The sequence below is a fragment of the Nycticebus coucang genome, chromosome 11, assembly GCF_027406575.1.
Source record: "Nycticebus coucang isolate mNycCou1 chromosome 11, mNycCou1.pri, whole genome shotgun sequence".
Taxonomy (NCBI): domain Eukaryota; kingdom Metazoa; phylum Chordata; class Mammalia; order Primates; family Lorisidae; genus Nycticebus; species Nycticebus coucang.
The window spans coordinates 76,932,080-76,960,058 of record NC_069790.1 but is presented as its reverse complement, the minus strand read 5'-3'; the positions used below and the strand labels follow the sequence as shown (position 1 = coordinate 76,960,058).

Sequence of the window (27,979 nt, the reverse complement as noted above, 5' to 3'; positions counted from 1 at the left end):
ACCTAATTACATTGTTCCATCACCTTTTTTCTGAAGATTGCAGAGGAGAAGGTAGAGATGGAGGTGCAATTTTATTTGTACATATTTACCCACAAAGCTGACTTTTCTCATGAGTAGGCCAATTATTAAATGAAAAGTGAGATGTAGAAAACTTTTATCCTGAAGGCCAAGGGGTGTTTAGTATATGGTAGATAAATTAAGCCATTCGAAATATATCTTGTCAAAGGAATTAGGACCTAGTGCCACTGCATTAAGGAGAATAACAGGTTCTAATTCTTAAACATCAACTTTTTAAGGTGAAGCTGAGGACCAGGAAGAGAAGGAAGATGCCGAGAAAGAAAACATTGAGAAAGATGAAGATGACGTTGAACAGGAACTTGCGAACATAGACCCTGCATGGATAGAATCACCCAAAACCAACGGCCATATTGAGAATGGGCCATTCTTACTGGAGCAGCAGTTAGATGATGAAGAGGATGATGAAGACGACTGCCCAAATCCTGAGGAGTATAACCTCGATGAGCCAAATGCAGAAAGCGATTACACGTATAGCAGCTCCTATGAACAATTCAATGGTGAATTGCCAAATGGACGACATAAAATTTCTGAGTCACAGTTTCCAGAGTTTTCCACCTCCTTGTTCTCTGGGTCCTTGGAACCTGTGGCTTGCGGCTCTGTTCTTTCTGAGGGATCCCCACTTACTGAGCAAGAGGAAAGCAGTCCATCACACGACAGAAGCAGAACAGTGTCAGCTTCCAGTACTGGAGAGTTGCCAAAAAGTAAGTTCCTCCCCATCAGCTGTCTGCTTCCAGGGTCATGCCTTGGACAAGTGCTGTGGAAGGGAGTGGCTGGAGGTGACAGAGCTATATATGTGTGCACTGATCGTTTTCATTGTATGACTTTTGTATTCGTGAAGAAGTGATGTGATTTAAAGATACGTTCTGTGCCAGAAGTCTTTCTCTCACTCTCTGCATATCAAATCTCAATTCTGAGTTTTTCTCATTCCTTCTATATTTAGTCAGTAACATTAAACATTTGCAAAAACCTTCCAGTTCTAGCAGTGTACACCTTGTAGCTTTCTAGAATGTGGAGTTTAGTTTATAATTCGTATCTTCCCATCTGATAGCATTACATTTAGTGTTTGTTTGTTTTGTTTCTATTTCAGAGAAAATATACCTGCTTTTTGGCTCTATTGAGAAAGAAGTGTCCTATTTTCTTCTGATAGTTATTCCTGATTATTAGACCTTGCTATAGATAAGTGCCTTAGGATTATGATTTTAAAGAAAGTGGCATGGATTGAAATGTAATAACAGATTGTAGAGTGGATCTTTTGAGATCTTGACTATCTGGGAAGCCCTGACTTAACTCCAAACCTTATTTTGGGAGTGAATACCAAGTGACTTCAGTAAGTGAAAATTGGGTGTCGCTGTTGGTTTCCATTCTGGCCTACAGTGGAAAAGCTCAGAAACCTCCTCTGCTCCCTCTACTGACAAGACTGTGTAACACATGCAGAGCGGCTGAAGAGCCTGCCCTGCAGACAGCCCAACCCAAGCCATTCCTGCACCCCCTTTCCTTCCAGCAGGCTGGCGGTTGCATCCTGATACGTGAACTGGTTTTGTTATGCACTGGCTATAAACAGTCATCCTAAGGATGTGTTTTCCTGACTTGGCCAGACATGGTCAACTCCTTCTCCCCTTTCCCCTGGCCAGGGAGGGTTTGAAGGTGCGTATAAAATGGTTTCACGTGGAATGTAGGTTCTTTCCTAGGAAAAGAGCAGTAGTGAAATGTACCTTCTCCAGATTTGTTGTCGCTCTTGTACCTCAGTTTTTACTTAACTTACAGATAGATAAAGATAGATACAGAAAGTAGTTTATAAGTTGCCTTTTTAATTCATTTTTATTCATGTTTATTTTATAAGTAGTAGCTTGGAACAGTGGCTTCAGATACATTCAGTCCTGCATATCCAGGTATTTCACATCTGAATCTGGATTCAGCCGACTTTGGATCAAAAATCTTCAGGAGAACAAAAACCTCTGTGTGTCTGTATTAAACATATACAGACTTGTTTTTGTTGTCATTATTCTCTAAACAATACAGTATAAGAACTATTTCTATTGTATTAGGTATCAAGATACAGAAGTTTAAGCATCTGTGGATTTTGGTATCCTTGGGAAGTCCTGGAACCAGTGCCCCTTTGAATAACAAGGGAAAACTATATATCAGATCAGATCCCAGCTCAAAACTTACTAGTTATGGAACTTTGGTGGGTTTTGTTTGTTTGTTTTTTGAGACAGTCTTACTTCTGTCCCCCTGGGTAGAGTGCCGGGCATCATCTCACGGCATCCTCAAGCTCTTGTGCTTAGTGATCTTCTTGCCTCACCCTGCCAAGCAGCCAGGACTGTAGGCACCCACCATAACACCTGGCTAGTTTTTCTATTTTTAGTAGAGCTGGGGGCTCTTGCTCTTGCTCAGGCTGGTCTTGAACTCAAGCTCAAGCAACATTCACCTCAGCCTCCTGGAGTGCTAGGATCAGAGGCGTGAGCTACTGTGCCTGGCCCAGAACTTTGGTTTCTTAACCTGCCTGAACCTTTCTCTATGAAAGGAAATATTTTTAGCATGGAATCAAATAAAAAAAGTAAATGGTTTAGGTAGAGAAATAATAACATGAAATATAATATAACCACATACGAAAAACTTCTCAGGGACTGTACGTTACCTTGGTCATCACAAACCCTTGGCAAGGGAGCACAATTGCTGCTTCTGTTACCTTGTTGTCAAGATCTAAGGCCCGGAAAGTGCTAAGGTTTGTTTGGCGCACTCACTGGCCTTGTAACTCGTAGATCCTGAGTCCAGGCCTGATTTCTGCTCCTGTTCTGTCCATCACATCATATAGTCACCTTGGGAAGGGGCGCGGGTAGGTAGGTATAGGCTTACATCTGAAAAGAGAAGTAGAAGGAAGCTTAGTCTGAGGCACTGCCAGACCCGCTCTGTCCTGCCACTCCTCTGGGCCTTCGTTAGTCTGCTGACTATCCTCAGCCACATCTCAGACTCTTCACTCAGGTCTCTCCCTGACTGACATAAGCCTTCCCATGACAGACACTCCTTAGCGTGGCATCGACGGCCAAATCCACATTGGTTCTCGGTGACTGTGCTAGACACCCTCAGTGTGCTATGAGAACTGAGGACACAGCAGTCAACCAGAGCCACAGTGCGTGTGCCCTGGGGGAGCTTACCTTCCCACACAGATGGGCAGCGGTGAGTGCTGCCTCCTGCTAAGCCTGGTGAGGGTGATGTCGTATGGCAGAGGCTGCTTTGAATTCCATCTGGAAGATGACATGGTAGCATTTATCAGAGACCTGAAGAAGGTGAGGAAGTTCAAACTCCGAGGAAAGCGCATTCCTGGCAGAGGAATCCCTTGATCAGTTCTCCTGTCTCCAGGTTCAGTTGTCCACCTGTTCATGGGACAGGACACAGCTGCAGCTGCAGCTGTGTGTCACGAGGGGAACCTCAGACCTGACATTTCCAAACCCAAGTCCCACTTTCCCTGCCCACCTGCTAAACATGCTATGTTATCCATCCTGGCTAGCACCATCTCCCGTTGCCCCTGTGAGACACTTGGTTGTGCTGTGCCACTGGCTTTTCTCTTGCATCCAGCGGGTTTCCACGTCCTTCCAGGAGGGTCCTCCCCGCCTAGCTGGAAAGTGGGCATTGTCACTGTTTGCTCACCTGTTAGGCGTCTGCTGACCTCAGCTTTGCGTTCTCTCCTGCTTTCATCCCCACCTGCTTTTCACTTTGCTCTTCCACCTTGCTGCTAGAATGTTTTTGAAATATGCTAATCACACCTGTCTGTTATTCTGCTTGCAGTTTTCACAGCCCACGGTCTAGTGCAGTGGTCTCCACAGTGGAGTGTATGCGCCGCAGGCCTGCATAAGCAGCACCGCCCTTTGTGTGATGGGAAGAGAAGTATTCAAATATAGAACATCTCTGTACTGTTTTGCAGTGTGATGAACAGTACAGTGAATAACTATATAATTCAACAATTAACATTTTGCCAAATTATATATATTTAACTTACACAGACACTGTATGCTATAGATATAGAACACTTCACTCCTAAATACATAAGCATTCACCTTCTGAGAGATGGATTATGGCATTCTCTGTCATGACGATAATATGTAAGAATATTAGTAATTGTAGGGGGTGGGGCCTTAGCGTGTGTCACACTTTATGGGGGCAAGACATGATTGCAAGAGGGACTTTACCTAACAATTGCAATCAGTGTAACTGGCTTATTGTACCCTCAATGAATCCCCAACAATAAAAAAAAAAAAAAAAAGAATATTGGTAATTGTATAACATCGTCTGTTACTTATCCATAGTGAACGTCCTCAGCAGTCCTCAGGTTTTTCTTTTTCTTTTTCCTGACCCAGAATATGATAAGCCTGGGTCCTGCCTCCCGGTGGCCTCCTGTGTCCTCCCCTCTCCCTCTTTTTTTTTTTTTTTGTAGAGACAGAGTCTCACTTTATGGCCCTCGGGTAGAGTGCTGTGGCCTCACACAGCTCACAGCAGCCTCCAACTCCTGGGCTTAAGCGATTCTCTTGCCTCAGCCTCCCGAGTAGCTGGGACTACCGGCGCCCGCCACAACGCCCGGCTATTTTTGGTTGCAGTTTGGCTGGGGCCGGGTTTGAACCCGCCACCCTCGGTATATGGGGCCGGCGCCTTACCGACTGAGCCACAGGCGCCGCCCCCCCCCCCTTGGTCATGCTTCCTTAACGTCTGGTCACTGCTCGTGTCCAGCCTCTTTCCCCTCTCTCTTTCTGAGAGAGCAGTATGTTTTTATTTTTTGTATCCTCAGCATCTAACTTGGTCCTAAGATAAGCATTTATTAAATATGAATAAACAAATGAGTGACACCTGGTTATATTCTTCTATACTTCCTTTTCTCCTCCCTTTTTATAATCAACAGTTTACTGTGTCCAACACACACACCATCCCTAGTAGCTGTCTCATCAGGGAGACACAGGAGGTGGAGTTATTTCATTTTGTTCTTATATTGATCCTAGCCTCTTACCAAGCAGGCCATTATCGTATTGTTAAATTCTAGGGACACAGCAGGGATGGGAGGGATGGGATCTACTTTTCCAGTCATTTGTTTGTAGGCCCTCCGTTTTGGTGTCCACTGTGGCCATCTGATTACCAGGGGCAGCCTCCCTGTACGGAATGGGTGCAGCCTCTTGGCTTGCATTTGGCCACCTAGTACCACATGGGCGCGAGAGGCAAGAAAAAGTCTTTCTTAAGAAGACTGTGGCTCCTTGTCAGTAGGGCAGAGTGTACATGTTAGAATAGTAGACAAAAGCCAGATTGAGAAGATGGAAGAAGAACTTGAATGCCAGACCAAAGAACGTAGATTTTTTTCTAGAGTAATTTGGCAGCCATTGAAAATTGAGAAGAGGAGGCAGGGTTCCTTCTAGATTATTAACTCATAGAACCATGGCACCTATCTTGACTCATCATGTCTGAAGGACAGAGGCCCTGGAGCAGTGGTCTTGCTGGTTTTCCTGTGGGGCACATCGAATCCTTTCACATCCCTGGTGTGACCCAGGTTGCTGGCAGTCCCTGCCTGCTGCTCTAATACAGCCTCTGTGTTCAACCTCACTTCAGCTTTGCTCCTTCAGTCTGTTCTCTGTCTTGGAGCTCAAAGAGATCTTCTAAAAGCATATTCCATCATCTTCCCTTTCCCCCTTAAAAAAGGATCGCCACTGTATTCTTTACATAGAGTGATGCCCCGGGACTCCCTCACTGAAGGCAGCCAGCTAGCTCTCCAGTCTGTTCCCTGGCAGCTCTCTGCTGTCATCTGCTCTCTCATCCCCTCTCTGTTCCCCTGGCTCATTCTGTGTATTCATTGAGACTTCTTTCTAAACTTTCTCAAAATAGGCTAGGTGTCGTGGATCACACCTGTAATCCTAGTACTCAGGGAGGCCAAAATGAGTGGATCACCTGAGCTCAGGAGTTCAAGACCATACTGAACAAGAGCAAGACCCCCTTTCTACTAAAACTAGGAAAACTAGCAGGATATTGTGCTGTGTGCCTATAGTCCCAGCTACTCGGGAGGCTGAGGTATTTTGCTTGAGCCTAAGAGTTTGAGATTGCTGTGAGCTGTGACACAAGAGCACTATACCAAGGGTGAAAAGGTGAGACTCCGTCTCAAAAAAAAGTATATCAATAAAGTTTCTCAAAATTGAGAGCTCATTTCTGCCTCAGGGCCTTTGTCCTTCCTGTCTCCTTTGACTAGAAATTTCTCTCTCCTTGCCTTCCTTTATTCAAGCCTCTCCTTGAACCTCACCTTCTCTGAAAAGCCTCCCTTGCACCACCCTCATTGCTCTCCATCTCCTTTTCTTGCTTTGTTTTTTCTTCATAGCATTTATAACTACCTGATACAGTGTATGGATTCCTCATTTAATTTATTGCCCATATTCCCAACTACTACATGAGTTTCCTAATTTGGGAGTCATTTTCTTCATGCTGTGTTCCCTGTGCTTGGCACATAGAAGGGACTCGGTAATTGTTTGTTGAATGACTAGATTGGAGGTTGGCATTAAATCTCCTAGTTCTGTTACTACTTCCTTGGGCCTAGTACTGAACCTCCTCCATGTGGAGAGGATCTTGATGCCCTTTTTGTAAGGACATTTTATAATGTGAAGTTAGCATTTGCCTAGCACACTGCCTTGTGCACTGGTGGACGGCACCTGTCTCTTCACAGTGAGGCATTGCTGGCTTTTACCTTACTGGTTTCTAGGCGAGTGTCCCAGCTACTCGGGAGGCTGAGCTCCCTCTGAGGTCTGGGGCTGCCTCTAACTGGTGAGTTTGAGACCAGAAGGTAATTTAAGTGCTCCCTCCCTTTCTGAAATGAAATCTTCTCACTTATTCTCTTCTTAGTATGATACGGAGAGTGCAATTGCCGGCTTTTCATTTTGGAAAGACGGCTACAGCTTGTCCTTTGTGTCACCAATAGCCATGAGAAGGAAAAGCTGTGATGGGTCACCACAGGGGTGACCTAATCAGAAGAGGTGCAAAGCAAAATTGAAATGATTATGCAGATGCACCAAACACAAGGGTCAGGTACTCTAGTCTTGAGAAAACACAGTCAGAAAAGCAGAATCTCTTACCTCCTGTTGTATTTTTACATAATTCAGTTATTGAGATAAATTGCCTAGTGTCACTTGGAACATATTGTAAGCTGGGTAACTATTTATAGATCTGAACCAAGAGGATAGCAGTATGTCACCAAAGAGATTTTGTTTAGTGAACATAAATGAGGAATATTAAAAATACAAAAGAATTATATTTAAATGTGTAGTGATGTGTCTTTGAAAGTGTATTTCTTCTAGTTTAATTGAATTATGCAGCTACTGGGAGGTGTTTTTAAAAACAACTCAGTGGCTCACACCTGTAAGCCTAATAACTCTAGGAGGCTGAGGTGGGTGGATGGCCTGAGCTCTCCAGTAGATCCTGAGCCCCAGAGCAAGACTCCATCTCTAAAAATAGCCAGGCATTGTGACGGGAACCTGTAGTCCCAGCTACTCGGGACCTGAGGCAGGAGAATGTCTTTTTTTTTTGGCCGGGGCTGAGTTTGAACCCGCCACCTCCGGCATATGGGACCAGCGCCCTACTCCTTGAGCCACAGGCGCCGCCCAAGGCAAGAGAATGTCTTAAGGCCAAGAGTTTGAGGTTGCTGTGAGCTGTTTTGCCATGGCACTCTACTGAGGGCAACAAGGTGAGACTCTATCACAAAAAATAAAATAAAATAAGGGTGGCGCCTGTGGCTCAAGGAGTAGGGCGCCAGTCCCATATGCCAGAGGTGGTGGGTTCAAACCCAGCCCTGGCCAAAAACCACAAAAAAAATAAAATAAAATAAAATAAAAACAACAACTCAGAATGGGTGGCAGATTACAGATCACTCCCTCTTGAGTACCCTCAGATAACAGACAGTTCACAATTTCTCAGGGAGGAAAAAGAACCATCCCGATGGTGGAGGACCACAATGTATCTAACGTGGCTTCATTCTCTTCCCTCGTTGGACCTGTGATCCAGAGTATTTGGAGAGATGGGACTCACACTTGGGTTTCCTCTTCTCTGCCTGCTCTCTGGTCTCAAACTCACCAGTTAGAGGCAGCCCCAGACCTCAGAGGGAGCTCAAATGATCATAGCAGAATGCAGCTCCTGGATCTAGCCCGCTAGCCAGGTGCTGTACCAACTCTCCTATGTTTGGATTGTGGTTTATTTCTTTCCTGAAAACTGACTCTGAAAAATTTGTCATTTGTCAGTCTTATAACTTATAGGTGTTGAAACTTTTTTTTTTTTTTTTTTGAGACAGTCTCACTTGTCACCCTTGGTAAAGTGTTCTGTGTCACAGCTCACAGCTCACCCTCAAACTCTTGGGCTAAGTGATCTTCTTGTCTCACCCTTCCAAGTAGATGGGACTATAGGTGCCCACCAAAACACGTGGCTATTTTTAGACATGGGGTCTCACTCTTGCTTAGGCTGGTCTTGAACCTGTGAGCTCAGAAATCCACCCGCCTTGGCCTCCCAGAGTGCTAGGATTACAGGCATGAGCCGCTGTGCTTGGCCAGTGTTGAAACTTACATTTGAATCTAAGTTCTGCAAACCTCAAATTCCATCTTCTTTCCTGCTGATTCTCCTTGAGTATATGACATGAGGAGTTCACCTAGTCACTCCTAGCGTTGTCCATCTGTCCGTTGGGCAGCCTGGTTATGTTTATCCGGGAAGTCTGTTCTCAGCCGCAGGTGTATCCATGCATGCGTTTCGCCTCCTTTTGTGTTCTGTGCTGCTTTCTTTCTCGTCATTTTCTGGGTTCCTGTGTTTGTTTTCCTGAATTCATACCTGGAATTTGGTCAGATGCCACCCACCATAAGGATCACCTTCTGTATAAAGGGGGAAGCACACCTATCGAAGGTATTAAGATGGGAACGCCTGTGCCCAGCTGGCCCAGGTTGATCCACAAGCCTGAGGAATGTCTCAGGTAAGGGCCAGAATTCTCCTTGCATCCTCAGGAGCTCTGCGTGTGCCCTGGGGGACCTGCCTGCTCTCTGCCCTGCCAATCTAAGTACGGCTGGCCTTCCTGGCTGGCTGTGCTGTGCTGCTGAGCCACCTCACACACTGTGAGTCCATAGTTCAGGTGGAACCTGAACTATGTTCATTTTAGTAGTACCCAGCTTTGAGTGAACAGAGGGCTATCAAAGGTAGATGTTTAATGTTCTGCATTGATGTGTTCTGTGTAGTTTATTAACACCATTTCTAAATTACTTCTAAAATAAAAGCTATGGGTTATATTCCATCCTCACCAAAAACCTGAGCTTGTAGGTAGGTCAGTTTGAGACTGATGATGAAGATGCTGACTTCAGGCCTTTCTTTTGGGACTTTGCAGGGTTTTCTTTGTTACTTGCCTCCTGGTTAACTGTGTTTGTTACAGGCATAATCCACATGTGTGCAACACTGTCTGGTCCCCGAAAGCCCTAGGAAGCTTGGCCCTATGCCCACCTTTGAGATTCCCTCAAGATCACCCTGGAATTGAGAAATGACAAGTTTATGAGTGAACTCAGAGGTTGCCTTTGTGGCCTAGGCCATCTCAGGAGACCTCTGCCTCAGCCTTTCTTACCTAAAGTGAAATCACAATAGATTAGTTCCTACCTTTAATCTGTGTGTGTTAATCCGCCATCCTGTAGCCCTTGAGATCTGTCTGTTCAGTCCAAGCAGTGGGAGTTGTAGGGGATGAGGAGGTGTGGGTGCCAGGGCCCTGTGTTCCGGGTGTCACTAGGAAGCCATGGCCCCCCCACAGCGCATCTTCTAGCCTCTGTGCTCCCTGTGGCAGTGTACCAGTGCACTCGACCTGCCCTGAGGGTCCTGATGTCATGAGGAGCAGCCACAGGGACAGGGAGGGACATGAAAGGCTGGCTTGTTCAGTGCCAGCCAGAGGAGCAGGGATCGAGGTTAAGGAGAAAGGGGAAGGCAGTGACCATGGCGTCCTTTGGGTAGCCCAGTGCATTTTCTTTTGTGGAATATTTTTCAGAGATGGGAGGAATTTTAGTTCTGTTAAGGCCAATTTACAGTGTCTAGGCCTAAGTGACCCTGTCACCGCAGACTGCTCACACATGGCAGACACTTAGCCAGGCACTAACTGTCCTGCTGTTTGCTCATGCCAGCAAAAACCCGGGCGGCTGATTTGTTGGTGAATCCCCTTGATCCACGGAATGCGGATAAAATTAGAGTAAAAATTGCTGACCTGGGAAACGCTTGCTGGGTGGTAAGTAGAGTTTCTTTCTAAAACATTTGGGTGTAATTCTGTGTGAAAAGACACTTTTTAGATGTTCTGTTCCTCTGTGGTAATAGGCTTTGTTCCCTTCCAGCATAAACACTTCACAGAAGACATCCAGACGCGCCAGTACAGATCCATAGAGGTGTTGATAGGCGCGGGGTACAGCACGCCCGCTGACATCTGGAGCACAGCATGTATGGTAAGAGCGGCCTTTGCTATTGTCTTCTAGATGAGTCTGCTCATCCTTTAGTGCTCTTCATGGGCATCTCCAGAGCATGTGGTGTTGGTTTGTCTGACTGTGAGGATCATCCACTGTGGGCTGGGTGAGGGGAATGTTGATGCCTTGGGTCCCTGAAGAATTCTCATGTACGCCCTGGGTTTCTGGGTTGGTTTGGTTTGGTTTTCTGAGAGACGGTCTCTTCTGAAGGCTTGTACAGCCCACAGCCCTAGAAGTCAGACTCAGCTGGGCAACATAGTGAGTTGATGTTAATCCCTTTTGGTCCCTGAGAGCTTGCAGGTTGTTCAGAGCTCTCCCTTCACTCATGCTGTGGAGGAGGAGGAGGAGACGGTGGTGTCTCAGGGGAAGGTCTGGCCTCTGCCAGGTGAGCCAGACAGGCAGTGTCCTCACCTTCCTGACCAGGGAGGATCTCCCTTAGACACCAGCACTCCCTTTGCTAAGCACCATCCAGAGAATATTTTGGCACATTATTCTAGAATGTCCAGTCATTTTTGAGACAGGAGCAGGGACGTATGCTCCCTCTGACTGAGGCCGTTCCCAGAGAGGACATTCCAGGGGGTGCCTGGTGATGTCCCCCGGGGGCAGCAGGTGCCATGCCTATTGCTGCTGCTGGTTTTGCACATCACACGCGAGTTGTGTCTGAGTTCTCAGCCCCACCGGTCATCTCTTGTCATTCCTCTGAACGTGTGACCTGGTGGCATTTATGATCCTTCACCCAGGAGGAGTTTCAGGCCCCCTTTCTTGGCCCCGTTCCGTGCTTTTCTCTCAGTGGGCTTTACTCTGCTGTTCCCAGGCTGGAAAGGGTGGGTCGCTCACGATGGGGTTGCGTGCTTTTTCCGTCTCCTATCTTGTATCCACATTCTCCTCTGATTTTATTTTTTATTTTTTTTTGTATGGTCTCCTCTGATTTTTAAAGGGCCCTGTGTGTAAGGCTTATTAGCATATGTCTTCTCACTAAAGAAAAAAGGGGGCAACACAAAATAAATACATTAATTTTCCAATGTTGAAAGATACATTTAACAGTTTTTTTGAATGTGTTGTTTTTTATATCCTCTAATACTAAAGTCAAAGCATTGTGTTGAGCACATCGTACCAGGAGATGTAAGACAAAGGACGTGTTCAGTGTCTTTCAAGTTAGTGTGCTCTGAGGCAACAGAGGTGCTCAGTTAGGTCTGTGTACCCCTTGTTGTTTTGGGTAATGCTAGATGATTTTAAAATTATTCACAGTTTTAAAGATTTTCTGCAGTGGAAACCAAGTCCTTGCCTTAAGGAGGTACAGAAAAGAATGGTTAAAAGAATTGGTGGATTCAGTGTGATGGTTTTGTTGAAGTTAGAGACTACTGTGTGGAGAGGCATTTGACCCCCTGTGTTACTGCAGGGCAGAGTGTGGTGGAGTGGGGAGCAGGGAGCAGTAGGGGGCAGCAGCGGGCAGCAGCGGGGGCCGTAGGGAGCTACAGAGGCAGCAGCGAGCTGTAGAGGCTGCAGGGGGCGGGGGGGGGGGCGGGGGGGCAGCAGCGAGCATCAGGGGCTGCACCGGGTGGCAGGGGAAGGCAGGGAGCAGCTTCCTGGTAGCCCTTGACCAGCAGGCCACTTTAAGTTAGGGTGTGGGAGGTTGGGCTGCACCGCTTGCCAGCATTAGAACCTGTCTGCATTAGGTGCTAAGAACTCTTTAAACTGTGAAATCCTGTGCTTCTAATTTTGGGTGTTAAGTTTGGTGATATAATCAGAAAACCAGGACAAAATCCCAGATGTGTTGGGATAATGGTGGAGCTGTCAGCACGTTATCTGTCTTACTTTTTTTGTTGTTGTTGTTTTTGGCCGGGGCTAGGTTTGAACCTGCCACCTCTGGCATATGGGACCGGCGCCCTACTCCTTGAGCCACAGGTGCTGCCTGTCTTACCTTTCTTAGAAAAGGACGTATCCCTCCACAGAATTCTCCACCCTGCCAGCTGTCCTGTGTGTCTGGATGTGTGAACACCAGTGACAGGCTCCCAAGGAGAACCATCCTGTGCCCCCTTTGACTTGCCCTTTTCCCAAGAATTAAGCATAAGCTCCCTCAGTGCTGCTGAAGCTGCCTGTGGGTTTGTTTTTTCCAGGTAGTTGTCATGAGAGTGATTTTTAGGAATGGGGAAAGCCTCCATGCCCTGCCCACCTCACCCCATAGGCCATGGCTCAGAGGTCCCTTTAAATCTGTGGTTCTAATGCTGCAACCCTTTAATGCAGTTCGACCCACAGGCTGAGAACCTCAGAGAAATGAGACAATGTTTCTCTATCCCCACCCTTTTGTTAAAGTTTAAAAATATTGGGCGGCGCCTGTGGCTCAGTCGGTAAGGCGCCGGGCCCCATATACAGAGGGTGACGGGTTCAAACCCGGCCCCGGCCAAACTGAAACCAAAAAATAGCCGGGCGTTGTGGTGGGCGCCTGTAGTCCCAGCTACTCGGGAGGCTGAGGCAAGAGAATCACTTAAGCCCAGGAGTTGGAGGTTGCTGTGAGCTGTGTGAGGCCACGGCACTCTACCGAGGGCCATAAAGTGAGACCCTGTCTCTACAAAAAAAAAAAAAAAAAAAATTACAGTAGGGCGGCGCCTGTGGCTCAGTGAGTAGGGCGCCGGCCCCATATGCCAAGGGTGGTGGGTTCAAACCCGGCCCTGGCCAAACTGCAACAACAAAAAAATAGCCGGCGTTGTGGCGGGTGCCTATAGTCCCAGCTGCTTGGGAGGCTGAGGCAAGAGAATCGCATAAGCCCAAGAGCTGGAGGTTGCTGTGAGCCGTGTGACGCCACGGCACTCTACCGAGGGCGGTAAAGTGAGACTCTTGTCTCTACAAAAAAAAAAAAAAAATTACAGTATATTAAACTTGATCTTGTAATACCAAGCTGTCAAGTAGCCACAGATTGTTCTTGGTGCTAAAGACTGTAGTCCTTTTAAATAGTGTTGAAACTCACAGTGACTCCATTGGGGATGAGAGCTGAGATAAGTGTGGTCAGTAGGAGCACAGCAAAGTGAGGTACGGTGTCAGGTTCTGGGTCTGTTTTTCTTTCCTTGAGCTTTGGGGCCCTTCCAGGTATAAGTGCGTATGATCTAACATTCCTGTGTGGCTGAAGTATTGGTTTCTATGCTTTTTTGTGTCAGAGTCCCTAAATAGGCCATTTTTTTATGGACTCCATGGAGAGTCCTGGACAGTGCCATAGAAACAAGAAAAGACATTCTGACAACTTCACCAAACTTCTTCAGCACTTGGTTATATCACAGAGTAAGTAAGTGACCTTATTTAATCAGAATAGGGTACTTTGGGATAGGAAGGCATTTCAGGAAAGAGGCACCTGGCCTCCTTCCTAAGAATCCAAGAACTGATTCAGGGGAAAAGCCCTTTGAGGAAATTGGGAAAAGTACAGAAGATAGAATCCAAAGTTCCCAAGTATTAAAAATAATAAGGCCGGGTACAGTAGGTCATGCCTGTCCTAGCCCTCTGGGAGGCTGAGGCAGGTGAATCACTTAAACTCAGGAGTTCAAGACCAGCCTGAGCAAGAGGAAGACCAGGTCTATACTAAAAATAGAAAAACTAGCTGGGTGTTTTGGCGGGCACCTGTAGTCCCAGCTACTCAGGAGGCTGAGGCAAGAGGCTTGCTCGGGTCTAAGAGTTTGAGGTCGCTGTGAGCTATGACACTATAGCACTCTACCCAGGGTGACAGAGTCAGACTCTGTATTAAAAAAAAAAAAAAAAAAGAAAGCCTATATTGAAAGTAACTGAGTTAAAGGCAATAATCTTTCTTTTTTTTTTTTTTTTTTTTTTAAACTTTCTTTTTTTTTTTTTGTTGGGGATTCATTGAGGGTACAATAAGCCAGTTACACTGATTGCAATTGTTAGGTAAAGTCCCTCTTGCAATCATGTCTTGCCCCCATAAAATGTGACACACACTAAGGCCCCCCCCTCCTCCCTCCATCCTTCTTTCTGCTTCCCCCCCCATAACCTTGTCATTAATTGTCCTCATATCAAGATTGAGTACATAGGATTCATGCTTCTCCATTTTTGTGATGCTTTACTAAGAATAATGTCTTCCACTTACATCCAGGTTAATACGAAGGATGTAAAGTCTCCATTTTTTTTTAATGGCTGAATAGTATTCCATGGTATACATATACCACAGCTTGTTAATCCATTCCTGGGTTGGTGGGCATTTAGGCTGTTTCCACATTTTGGCAATGGTAAATTGAGCTGCAATAAACAGTCTAGTACAAGTGTCCTTATGATAAAAGGATTTTTTTCCTTCTGGGTAGATGCCCAGTAATGGGATTGCAGGATCGAATGGGAGGTCTAGGTTGAGTGCTTTGAGGTTTCTCCATACTTCCTTCCAGAAAGGTTGTACTAGTTTGCAGTCCCACCAGCAGTGTAAAAGTGTTCCCTTCTGTCCACATCCACGCCAGCATCTGCAGTTTTGAGATTTTGTGATGTGGGCCATTCTCACTGGGGTTAGATGATATCTCAGGGTTGTTTTGATTTGCATTTCTCTAATATATAGAGATGATGAACAGTTTTTCATGTGTTTGTTAGCCATTCGTCTGTCGTCTTTAGAGAAAGTTCTATTCATGTCTCTTGCCCATTGATATAAGGGATTGTTGGCTTTTTTCATGTGGATTAATTTGAGTTCTCTATAGATCCTGGTTATCAAGCTTTTGTCTGATTGAAAATATGCAAATATCCTTTCCCATTGTATAGGTTGTCTCTTTGCTTTGGTTATTGTCTCCTTAGCTGTACAGAAGCTTTTCAGTTTAATGAAGTCCCATTTGTTTATTTTTGTTGTTGTTGCCATTGTCATGGCAGTCTTCTTCATGAAGTCTTCCCCCAGGCCAATATCTTCCAGTGTTTTTCCTATGCTTTCTTTGAGGATTTTTATTGTTTCATGCCTTAAATTTAAGTCCTTTATCCATCTTGAATCAATTTTTGTGAGTGGGGAAAGGTGTGGGTCCAGTTTCAGTCTTTTACATGTAGACATCCAGTTCTCCCAACACCATTTATTGAATAGGGAGTCTTTCCCCCAAGGTAAGTTCTTGTTTGGTTTATCAAAGATTAGGTGGTTGTAAGATGTTAGTTTCATTTCTTGGTGTTCAATTCGATTCCAAGTGTCTATGTCTCTGTTTTTGTGCCAGTACCATGCTGTCTTGAGCACTATGGCTTTGTAGTACAGACTAAAATCTGGTATGCTGATGCCCCCAGCTTTATTTTTGTTACTAAGAACTGCCTTAGCTATACGGGGTTTTTTCCGGTTCCATACAAAACGCAGAATCATTTTTTCCAAATCTTGAAAGTACGATGTAGGTACTTTGATAGGAATGGCATTGAATAGGTAGATTGCTTTGGGAAGTATAGACATTTTAACAATGTTGATTCTTCCCATCCATGAGCATGGTATGTTCTTCCATTTGTTAATATCCTCTGCTATTTCCTTTCTGAGGATTTCATAGTTTTCTTTATAGAGGTCCTTCACCTCCTTCGTTAGGTATATTCCTAGGTATTTCATTTTCTTTGAAACTATGGTGAAGGGAGTTGTGTCCTTAATTAGCTTCTCATCTTGACTGTTATTGGTGTATACAAAGGCTACTGACTTGTGGACATTGATTTTATATCCTGAAACATTACTGTATTTTCTGATGACTTCTAGGAGTCTTGTGGTTGACTCTTTGGGGTTCTCTAAGTATAAGATCATGTCGTCAGCAAAGAGGGAGAGTTTGACCTCCTCTGCTCCCATTTGGATTCCCTTTATTTCCTTGTCTTGCCTAATTGTATTGGCTAGAACTTCCAGCACTATGTTGAATAGTAAAGGTGACAGAGGACAACCTTGTCTGGTTCCAGTTCTAAGAGGAAAAGCTTTCAGTTTTACTCCATTCAGTAAAATATTGGCTGTGGGTTTGTCATAGATAGCTTCAATCAGTTTTAGAAATGTGCCACCTGGGCGGCGCCTGTGGCTCAAGGAGTAGGGCGCCGGTCCCATATGCCAGAGGTGGCGGGTTCAAACCCAGCCCTGGCCAAAAAAAAAAAAAAAAAAAAAAAGAAATGTGCCACCTATGCCTATACTCTTCAGTGTTCTAATTAGAAAAGGATGCTGGATTTTATCAAATGCTTTTTCTGCATCTATTGAGAGGATCATGTGATCTTTATTTTTGCCTCTGTTAATATGGTGGATAACGTTTATGGACTTGCGTATGTTAAACCAGCCTTGCATCCCTGGGATGAAGCCTACTTGATCATGATGAATGACTTTTTTGATGATAAGCTGTAATCTATTGGCTAGGATTTTGTTGAGAATTTTTCCATCTATATTCATGAGTGAGATTGGTCTGAAATTCTCCTTTTTGCTTGGGTCTTTTCCTGGTTTTGGTATCAGGGTGATGTTTGCTTCATAGAATGTGTTGGGGAAGATTCCTTCTTCCTCAATTTTTTGGAATAATTTCTGCAGTACAGGAATAAGCTCTTCCTTGAAGGTTTGATAGAGTTCTGGAGTGAAGCCATCTGGACCAGGGCATTTTTTAGTTGGAAGCTTTTTTATTGTTTCTTTGATCTCAGTGCTTGAAATTGGTCTGTTCAGGAGGTCTATTTCTTCCTGGCTAAGTCTAGGGAGAGGGTGTGATTCCAAATATTGATCTATTTCCTTCACATTGTCAAATTTCTGGGCATAGAGTTTCTGGTAGTATTCAGAGATGATCTCTTGTATCTCTGTGGGATCAGTTGTTATTTCCCCTTTATCGTTTCTGATTGAGGTTATTAGAGATTTTACTTTTCTATTTCTAGTTAGTCTGGCCAATGGTTTATCTATTTTATTTATTTTTTCAAAAAACCAACTCCTTGTTTCATTAATTTTCTGAATGATTCTTTTGTTTTCAATTTCATTGATCTCTGATTTGATTTTGGATATTTCTTTTCTTCTACTGGGTTTAGGCTTAGATTGTTCTTCTTTTTCCAATTCCATAAGATCTCTTGTGAGATTGTTGATGTGCTCTCTTTCTGTTTTTCGAATGTAGGCATCTAAAGCGATGAATTTTCCTCTCAAAACTGCTTTTGCAGTATCCCACAGGTTTTGGTAGCTTGTGTCTTCATTGTTGTTATGCTCAAGGAAGTTAATGATTTCCTGTTTTATTTCTTCCTTCACCCATCTGTTATTCAACAGAAGATTGTTTAATTTCCATGCCTTTGGGTGGGGTTGAGCATTTTTGTTAGAGTTGAGTTCCATCTTTAGTGCCTTATGGTCTGAAAAGATACAAGGTAAAATTTCAATTCTTTTGATTCTGTTGATATTTGTTTTGTGTCCCAGGATATGATCAATTTTGGAGAATGTTCCATGGGGTGATGAGAAGAATGTATATTCTTTATCTTTGGGGTGGAGTGTTCTATATACGTCTATCAAGCATAGTTGGTCTAGGGTCTCATTTAAATCTCTTACATCTTTGTTTAATTTCTGTTTAGAGGATCTGTCCAGCTCTGTAAGAGGTGTGTTAAAGTCCCCTGTTATGATGATATTATCAGATATCATATTGCTCAGACTGAGTAAGGTCTGCTTGAAGAATCTGGGAGCATTTAAATTGGGTGCATAAATATTTAGAATTGAAATGTCTTCTTGTTGTAGTTTTCCCTTGACCAATATAAAGTGACCATCTTTGTCTTTTTTGACTTTAGTTGCTTTAAATCCACATGTATCTGAAAATAAGATTGCAACTCCTCTTTTCTTCTGAATTCCATTTGCCTGAAAAATTGTCTTCCAACCCTTGACTCAGAGCTTTAATTTGTCTTTTGAAGCCAGGTGTGTTTCTTGCAGACAGCAAATGGATGGCTTGTGTTTTTTAATCCAGTCAGCCAATCTATGTCTCTTCAGTGGGGAATTCAAGCCATTAACATTTATTGAGATAATGGATAAGTGTGGTAGTATTCTATTCGTCTTATTTGGTGAGAGTCCATTGCTTAGTTTTATCTTTTGCATCAGTGTGGAGGTTAGGTTCTGTCCTTTGATTTCTGAGTTCTTACTTTGCTGCTGATCCATTGTGGTGGTCAGTGTGCAGAACAGGTTGAAGTATTTCCTGTAGAGCTGGTCTTGTTGTGGCGAATTTCCTCAATGTTTGTATATCCGTAAATGATTTGATTTCTCCGTCAATTTTGAAGCTTAGCTTAGCAGGGTACAGAATTCTGGGCTGAAAATTGTTCTGTTTAAGTAGATTAAAGGTAGATGACCATTGTCTTCTTGCTTGGAAAGTTTCATTAGAGAAGTCTGTGGTAACTCTGATGGATTTGCCCCTGTAGGTCAACTGGCGCTTACTCCTGGCAGCTTGCAGAATCTTTTCTTTTGTCTTGACTTTGGACAGGTTCATCACAATGTGTCTTGGAGAAGCTCGGTTAGAGTTGAGGCGACCCGGGGTCCGATATCCCTCTGAAAGCAGTGTGTCAGAATCTTTGGTGATGTTTGGGAAATTTTCTTTTATAATATTCTCTAGTATGGCTTCCATTCCTCTGGGGCATTCTTCTTCCCCTTCTGGAATTCCTATAACTCGTATGTTGGAACGCTTCATAAAGTCCCATAATTCTGACAGTGAACGTTCTGCTTTCTCTCTCTTCTTTTCTGCCTCTTTTACTGTCTGAGTTATCTCAAGAACTTTGTCTTCTACCTCTGAAATTCTTTCTTCTGCATGGTCTAACCTGTTGCTGATACTTTCCATTGCATCTTTAAGTTCCCTAATTGACTGTTTCAGTTCCTTCAGGTCTGCTATATCCTTTTTATATTCTTCATATCGTTCATCTCTTATTTGATTCTGTTTTTGGATTTCCTTTTGGTTATTTTCCACTTTATTAGCAATTTCCTTCATTGTTTCCATCATTTCTTTCATTGTTTTCAACATGTGTATTCTAAATTCCCTTTCTGTCATTCCTAACATTTCTATACTGGTGGAATCATCTGCAGTAGCTACCTCATGGTCCCTTGGTGGGGTTGTTCTAGACTGGTTCTTCATGTTGCCTGGAGTTTTCTGCTGATTCTTCCTCATGAGTGATTTCCTTTATCTGTTTGCTTGCCCTAATTTTCCTTTCACTTCCTCTTGCTCTTTAAGTTCTTGTGCCTGTGGAAGTTGTGGGTGGGTTTAGACGGATTGAACACACACGACCACTTGCCGGTTTTCCACGGATTTAGTCCTCCTCTTGGGGTCCAGAAGTCTCTCGCTGACTCCCTGTATCCTCATAGGAGTGATGATAGGCAGTTCCCACCAGCCAGAGACGCCTGGAGTCCTATCTCCCCAGACTCACGGTGCCCAGATGCAAGGAAGCTGTTACTCGGCTGCCATCTTGCTCCGCCTCCCCGACCGGCAATAATCTTTCATTTCTTATAGTTGCTAGCATAAAATTATAAAGTGAAAAGCAAATTTTTTTCATTATAATGCACATTTGCCCTGTTATGCATGCATCTATATATGTATATTTATTTATTTTTTTGAGACAGTATCACTCTGTTGCCCAGGCTAGATTTAGTGCCATGGCGTCAGCCTAACTCACAACATCCTCAAACTCCTGAGTTAAAGTGATCTTCCTTCCTCAAAGTCTCCCAAGAAGCTGGCACTACAGATGCTTGGGACCCAGCTAATTTTTCTATTTTTCAGTAGAGGCAGGATCATGCTCTTGCTTAGGCTGGTCTTGAATTCCTTCCTAAGCTCAAGTGATCCACCTACCTCGGCCTCCTAGGCATGCCCATGTCACATTTGTTAAGGGAATTCAGTCAGTTTCCAAAGAACCAAAACTAATTAACATTATAGAGGAGCTTCCATTTTCCCTCTTCCTTTTTTGTTTTTTTAAGTTCATCGATAGTCTTCTTTCAATGTTTCATTGGAAATATATGGAGTGCTGATCAAAATGATCATCTTTTAAAGAACATGTAGGTGGCATATTTTGGTCTAAGAAATATTTACAAAGTTGGGTGTGTAAATACTTCTGTGGCAACTAGGGAGGCCAGCTTGAACTCCAGAGCCCAGGAGTTCAGGTCTAGCCTGTGCAACTTGTACAGACTCCATCTCTTTAGGAAAAAAAGAGGAAGAAAAAGATACACAGTAGAACCTCTATAGTTGACCCTCCCTATACTGACTGCCTCCTTAAGTAGACCTAATTTTCATAGACTGGACATACACCATACATATGTTTCAGTATAGTAGGCCTAGTTTCTTTCTTTCTTTTTTTTTTTATAGAGACAGAGTCTCACTGTATGGCCCTCGGTAGAGTGCCGTGGCGTCTCACGGCTCACAGCAACCTCTAACTCCTGGGCTTCAGCGATTCTCTTGCCTCAGCCTCCCGAGTAGCTGGGACTACAGGCGCCCACCACAACACCCGGCTATTTTTTGGTTGCAGTTTGGCCGGGGCCGGGTTTGAACCCGCCACCCTCGGTATATGGGGCCGGCGCCTTACCGACCGAGCCACAGGAACCGCCTTAGGCCTAGTTTCTTAATGTTCATCAGCTTTGTATGTTGAACAGTTTGTTATAGTTTTTTGGATGGTCAGCTTACAGAGTTTCTACTGTATATGCAAACAGATTGAAATATTTTTGAAAATTAATTAAAAAGTTAGTGTAGGACTGAAAGCAGAGGTTAGAGAGCAACTGGAGCTCGCTTTACAACTTCCATCTAAGTGGCTTCTCTTAAGTCCTCTTTCTCCCTGATTAGGCTTGTAAGGTATTGAATTAATTGCCTTCCAGACTAGAAAGAAACTTCTGGCCATTGAGTACATAATCTAGTTGTTCGACTTGGAATTGGAGCCAAACATGAGGTTTTCTGTCCTGATCTGTGATTGGTTCAGCTGTTTTTATTGTGTATTGTGTGCAGAAGAAGGGCCCTGAGCCCAGGCGATCCTAGGTGCTCTGCTGAGGCCTTTGTGCATCTGCAATGCTGGGACAACCAGCCCACACTGTACTGAGCCTGGGCATGTTCTCTGTCCTGCTGAAACCCCAAGATCATGAACCACTGCTCATGGCAGGTGTAGCTGGAGGCATTCTTGTCACCTTGCTTCAGTCCTTTAACTGATTCACATAGAGTCTTTTCTTTTAAAAAAGCTGAAAATGTGATGTGGTTCTGGGTTGACTGCCCACTGGTAGTTTGTTAAAGGCAGTGCTAAGAGAGACAGCCCCTGGCTCAGGCTGGTGAGTCTTTCCCTTATGGTCACCTTCCTAACATTCTGGTCATTGAAAGAAAAAGAAGGTGGGTTGTCACAGTAACCTTCCCAAGTGTGGCTTGCCGGGGCAGCTGAGGGGGCAGCCGCTGACCACAGGCTTCATCGAAGGGGCACTGGGCCTTTGCGCACCTGCCAGAACAGCAAGATCTTGTTCAGGCTATAAGAAACAAGGAGAAAACTCAGAAATGGTACTTAGCTTCTTCTTCTTCTTCTTCTTTTTTTTTTTTCTTTTTTATACTTGATTTTAGCCAAAGCCAAGAAGTGACCTTTTTTTATTAAACATAGTGTTTGATCAGCAGAGCAATTGCAGTTGCTCTCTTTGTATATCGTTACTAACTTAAAAAATTCATGATCCTGAGTTTTTTTCTGTGAGCCAGAGAAGTGGAAACACATGCCCTTCCCCACATGCTGGCACGCCAAGGACAGCTGACAGTGACCCAGGACGCCTGTCCTTGTGGACATCCACTTCATCTGGGCTCGGGGTCTTTTTGTTTCTAGGTTGTTTTTGTTGTTGAGTCAGAGATGAATGAAATAATGATGAAAATAGATGATGAGATGCTAAAAACAGACCTTGATAGATGAAGGCCTTTGCTTGTAGGAAGCAGCAGCATTTGCTGATCAGGGCCCTGTTCGTTAGCATTCTGGTTGCAGGCGGGTGCTCATAGAACAGGGCTGTGCTTCGGCCAGGCAAGGCTGATTCACTGAAGTTTCGCTTTTGCTTCCTGCAAAATGAAGATTCATAACCCTTGTAGTGTGTGTGAGTGTGTGTGTATCTTCATTAGAAGAAGTGTAAAAATATTTCTGAAGCTTCTTTGAACTTTTTGCAAGAAAGAAACCATGAAATGTTTCTTTTGTTACTTTTTAGGAGCCTTTTTGGTTTGATTCAGAATCTTAAAAATGTAGGTTTCCTCTATAAGGAAAGCAGGCTGCTGACTTGGGGGCCAGCCTCTGTGAAATGCTTAGCATGTCATCTGTTGTACCCTAGGCATTTGAGCTGGCAACGGGGGATTATTTGTTTGAACCGCATTCTGGGGAAGACTATTCCAGAGATGAAGGTGAGTACTGCTGCCTGCTGAATCTCTCAGTCTGGGTCTCCTGCCAGTCTTGAGCTTCTGGAGAGTACTGTGTGTTTGTACGGAAACAGAACCATGTTTGGTTTTCAAACACCAAATTCAGATGCTTTTCCTTTGAGTTTGAAGCCCCCTCAGTCTCAGTGAATGGGCAGGGCCTGCCTGGCTTGGTGGCACTCCAGAGAGCCTTTAGGGACTCATGCCAGCCTCTTCTCTTGGCCTAGCACAGGGCGGGAGCCCAGCTGGTCTGGTGGGGACAGACTGTGCATACCTGAAGCCTCTCTGTGGGCCTTTTGTCCACTGATGTGCTGCCCATTTCTCTGGCCTGTTTGGGAGCTGAGTTAAAACACTCAGGAATTCTGGCTTGAATTCCATCTATAAACCTGACCATCTCCATGCTTATTTGCTTGCAATGCTGGGGTGGCCTGGGGTGAGCTGGCCTCAGTCAGATGGTGCCTGAGGCCTGCCAGTCCCACAAGCCTCTGCATGGATGTGCTGCAGACATTGTTGATTTGAATCTAATTTCTGATTTTTTACTAATTTCTATTTTTTCCCTCTTTTTTTATCCCATCCTTCCCTTTGCCCCTCCCATTCCCATATCCTTTTTTTCTCTCCTCCATAGACCACATAGCCCACATCATAGAGCTGCTAGGCAGTATCCCAAGGCACTTTGCTCTATCTGGAAAATATTCTCGGGAATTCTTCAATCGCAGAGGTAGTACCTCTTCTTTTTGAAAAGCGCCACGATGCAGACAGAAATGGAATAGCAGCTGCCAATTGTAGCATTAATGGTGACAAAGGCATTTTTCCTGCATTCAGAAAGCAGCCAGCAGAATCCCTGTGCTGACTTAAAAGTTGTCGGGGAAGACCGCGTCTGGCCCTGTGCTGCGGTCACCCTGTGCCTCAGCCCCCAGTCCGGCCGCATGGGGAAGCCCGTGCTTTTGCTCATTCAGGTCGCGCTCTGTTTCTGTCTGCGCGGGCGGTGGCAGTGTCTGCATGCAGTGTACTGATTAAACTGTCGTGTGTTTCTGTTTTGCTGGCAATGTTTCCCATGCAGATCACATAGCATTGATCATTGAACTGCTGGGGAAAGTTCCTCGAAAATACGCTATGTTGGGGAAATATTCCAAGGAGTTTTTCACCAGAAAAGGTAACGGTATTTATGCAACACTAATTTTCAGCATAATCCTCTCCCAAAAGGAGAAATTGTGCATTCGTGTTTGGGCAGCGGAGAAAGATCCGGACTTTTACGACTGGGGAATTCGGCTGAAGAAGGCTCTCGAGAAATAAACCTGACCCATCTGATATCTGTGGAATAAGCATTTTGTGAGAGAACAAACTTCTTAAAATACTTGTCTTACCCCACCTGTCTCCTTTCTTATTCCAAGCAGCAATCTGTGTATTCAAGTGTTTGTGAAAACTAATTTTTGAAAAGCAAGGTTTATCTTCTTGTTTTCATGTCCGGGAACCTTCTTTAGAGGCCAGGCAGCCTGGACACTGGGTTAGTGAATGTCCAGGCCCATCTTGTTTGGGCTTTCTGAGCTGTTCATGTAGTGAGTATAAGCCCTGTGTTTAACATGTTCTCATAATTCGACTCTTACTTTCCTATTATAAAACATCAGAGCGTATTGTAGACGGTCTATTTTAATATTATAGTTCTCACTGATCATGAATAGTTGTTTCTTTGCCCTGTGTATTCCCCAGTTAGCAATCAATCTTCACAGTACCCAGAAGCCCCAAGAATGTTGTTTGTTGAGACAGAGTCTCACTATGTAGCCCTTAGTAGAGTGCTGTGGCGTCACAGCTCACAGCAACCTCAAAGTCTTGGGCTTAAGCGATTCTCTTGCCTCAGCCTCCCAGACTATAGGTGCTGGCCACAACACCTGGCTGTTTTTTGGTTATATAGTTGTCATTGTTTAGCAGGCCTGGGCTGGGTTTGAACCCTCCAGCTCTGGTGTATATGGCTGGTGCCTTAGCCGCTGAGCTACAGGCGCCGAGCCACCCTGGAATGTTCTCTTTTTTTTTGACACTGAGTCTCACTCTGTCACCCTGATAGAGTGCTGTGGCATCATAGCTCACAACAACTTCAAGCTTTTGGGCTCAAGTGATCCTCTTGCCTTAGCCTTCCAAATAGCTGGGACTGCAGGCACCTGGCACAATGCCTGTTTAGTTTTTAGAGGTGGGGTCTCACTCCTGCTCAGTTGTTCAGGGTGGTCTCAAACTCCTGAGCTCAAGCAATCTACCCACCTCAGCCTCCCAGAGTTCTGGGATTACAGGCGTGAGCCACCGCACCTGGCCTTAGATGTGATTTTTATGTATAATAATTAGATGTAATTATTGTTCTCACTACCTTTTTAAGACTTAACAGAGAAAGAAATTGTCAGGAAAAATCATTTGTCAGGCAGGTTGTGTTAACTCTTGGTTTTGAGCGTGGGTCATGGAAGCCGAAGACAGGCTGTGGTGCTCAGGCCTGCGTGGAGTCTGGGGCAGGGAAGGGCTATGTGCTGATTGTGTGCAGGAACATGCTGGGCTCAGCCTGCACACTTTCAGGTTGTGCTGTGGCAGGTATGGGGAAGAGGGTGTTCCCAGCAGGACGTGGGACAGTAGTCGCTATCCTTGTTACCACTATAGCAGAGTTATAAATGGGGAAACACGGGGGCTCATGAACTTCTATACATGTGTTACTGAGAGAGAGCAGACTAAGATTCCCTATGAAACTTCCAGAAAATGTTATTTGAAAGTGTTGAAACAAGGTAGAGCTCTGGCCTCTGGTCTGTTGTGGCTTAGAGAATTGTGTGTATTTCAATGAAGACACACTTCCTTCCACACATCAGACTGTTTCCAGGCCCTGTCGGAAGTGATCCAGCCCCTGGGGATGTGGCTTGTAGGTGACTTGCTGGGAACTCCCAGCCAAAGTCCTCGCCCTTGGACTTCACATGGAAGTTAGGCAGGAGGGTGGCCCATGAGACATCAGCCTGGTCTGTGGTGGACACAGAGACCATAATTGACCTGGTGGTGCTCCAGTGGGGGAAGGAGGGACCTGGGAGACAGTGCTCAGCAGCACTGCTCCTCCAGCCAGGGGGGCATCAGGGCATGGGGAGCCTCATTTCCTTCCATGGGCATTTGGGGGCGAGGACCGACAGGGATTCTTCTTTTGATCCAAACCTTTCCTCAGCAACAAGGGCCTTCTTACAATGACAGGGCTCAGCACTCTTTGTCCGTTGTCTGCTGATCAAGGAGGGTGGGGATAACTTCATACTGTGCACAGGGGTGGGGAAGGGGACTAAAGGGAAGTCTTGGAATGGTGAGGAAATGACCTCACCTGAGTGAATTTAAGGAGCAGGTGGCTGCTCCCAGGCCTGTGTGCCCAGGCTGGGGTAGTGAGAGGGCCCGTGCTGTGCCCTCTGTCGGCATCCCGCTCCTGGGACAGCTGGAGGATGTGCAGCTTGCAGGACCCTTCTGAGTCGCTTGTTTGAAAGGGGCCTGCAGAGTTAAAGTGCATTTGGTATCCTTAATGAGAGACCAAAAATATCGTGACTCAGTGTGACCCTTGTAACTAGAGTACGTTTTTCCTTCCTTTGGATGTAAAGGAGAATTTATGTTAGGTGTGAAATCTGCTAAAATGACTGGGAATTAGGACTTGAGTTCTTTGCTGGTTACTGTTTGTGTATAATGGCTGTGGAGACCAGAAGGGATTTAGGGTTTTTATAGTACAGAAGTCACAGGATAATATCAAGAGGAATTAGGGCCTGTCATGAAAATAGATTTATTTCACTGTGTCCCTTAGAATGAGGGGCATGGTTTGTTGCATAAAAGATGTGTTTTGGCATGCCCCCCTAATTATAATATGTGAAGGTACATTGTGGAAATAATGGAAATTTAAAGTGTATTCATTTAAATTTCTTCCCTAAAATTCCTTTGTGCCAGGACTGATTTAAAAAACAGTTTAAAATTGCTGTGAATTTGCTGAAGTCACATTCAAAAGCAGTTACTGTTACAGAGTGAGTCCTGAGAGCTTTGCCTGCTCTTTTCTCTTTCTGTGTGAGAAGCAGATTTTCATCCCCACCCCAGGGCAAGAAGGAGAGTAGTGTCTGTGTGTTAAAACTGAACATCAAGTGCCACTGATTGACATCTTACCTGGAGCATGACTAGTTTGAATCACTCAGTAGCATGCTCTGGTGTCACAGCTCACAGCAACCTCCAACTCTTGGGCTTAAGCAGTTATCTTGCCTCAGCCTCCCAAGTAGCTGGGACTACAGGCACCCGCCACAATGCCTGGCTATTTTTTGATTGTAGTTGTCGTTGTTTGGCAGGCCCGGGCTGGATTCAAACCCGCCAGCTCTGGTGTACGTGGCTGGCACCCTAGCTGCTGAGCTACACGTGCCTAGCCCAGACCTGTCTTTAAAACAAAAAAGCAAACTACTTTAACCAAGGTTTCATTTTAAACCATGAATTCTAATTTACAAAATTTTTTTTCTTCTCTGTGATGTTATTTACTGCTGAGTATTCAGTGCCTAGAATAGTGCCCCATAAAGATTAGGTTCAGCAAATATGTACGTGTGCAATTTAGAAACATTAACATGTAGGCTCGGCAGCTGTGGCTTAGTGACTAGGGCACCAGCCACATACTACACCTGAGCTAGTGGGTTTGAAACCAGCCTGGGCCTGCCACACAACAACTACAACGAAAAAATAGCCGAGCATTGTGGCGGGCACCTGTAGTCCCAGCTGCTTGGGAGGCTGAGGCAAGAGAATCGCTGAAGCTCAAGAGTTGAAGGTTGCTGTGAGCTGTGATGTTACAGCACTCTACCCAAAGCGATAAAGTGAGACTCTGTCTCTAAAAAAAATAAAAATAAAACTGGAGAGGTACTGGCCCCCCAACCAAAGCAAGTGACATGGCCTCATGTGTTCCCCGAGGAATGTTGCCCTAAGATGGAAAAACTTCTTCCTTTGTGGACGTGCCTAGGCTAGTAAGAACAATCAGTTAAATTGTTCACAGAAAGGAAAGTTACCGGAGGGCTTCGCACAGTTGGGGCTGGGCACCTGCAGAGGTTGCGGGAAGACATGCTCTGCTCTATTCTCCTTTTAGCAAACTATTCTTTCTTAAGTTTTAGGGAACTAATCAATCAAGAACAAGACAGCTAGAAGCTG

At 44.8% G+C, this 27,979-nt stretch overlaps 1 protein-coding gene across 11 annotated transcripts in view; it reads left to right on the top strand.

The window, feature by feature from the left end:
• The window catches only part of SRPK2 (SRSF protein kinase 2), a 256,312-nt gene that overhangs the window by 219,776 nt on the left and 8,557 nt on the right, over positions 1-27,979 (top strand). For 5 of the 11 annotated variants that reach the window (XM_053553491.1, XM_053553496.1, XM_053553486.1 and 2 more), the window contains 6 exons: positions 297-779; positions 10,224-10,324; positions 10,428-10,535; positions 22,744-22,813; positions 23,451-23,543; positions 23,886-23,978. In XM_053553491.1, coding sequence (XP_053409466.1) covers positions 297-779; positions 10,224-10,324; positions 10,428-10,535; positions 22,744-22,813; positions 23,451-23,543; positions 23,886-23,978 — 948 coding nt within the window. The remainder of the gene's footprint in view (positions 1-296; positions 780-10,223; positions 10,325-10,427; positions 10,536-22,743; positions 22,814-23,450; positions 23,544-23,885; positions 23,979-27,979) is intronic. The other 6 variants (XM_053553488.1, XM_053553495.1, XM_053553492.1 and 3 more) reach the window with 2 other exon arrangements.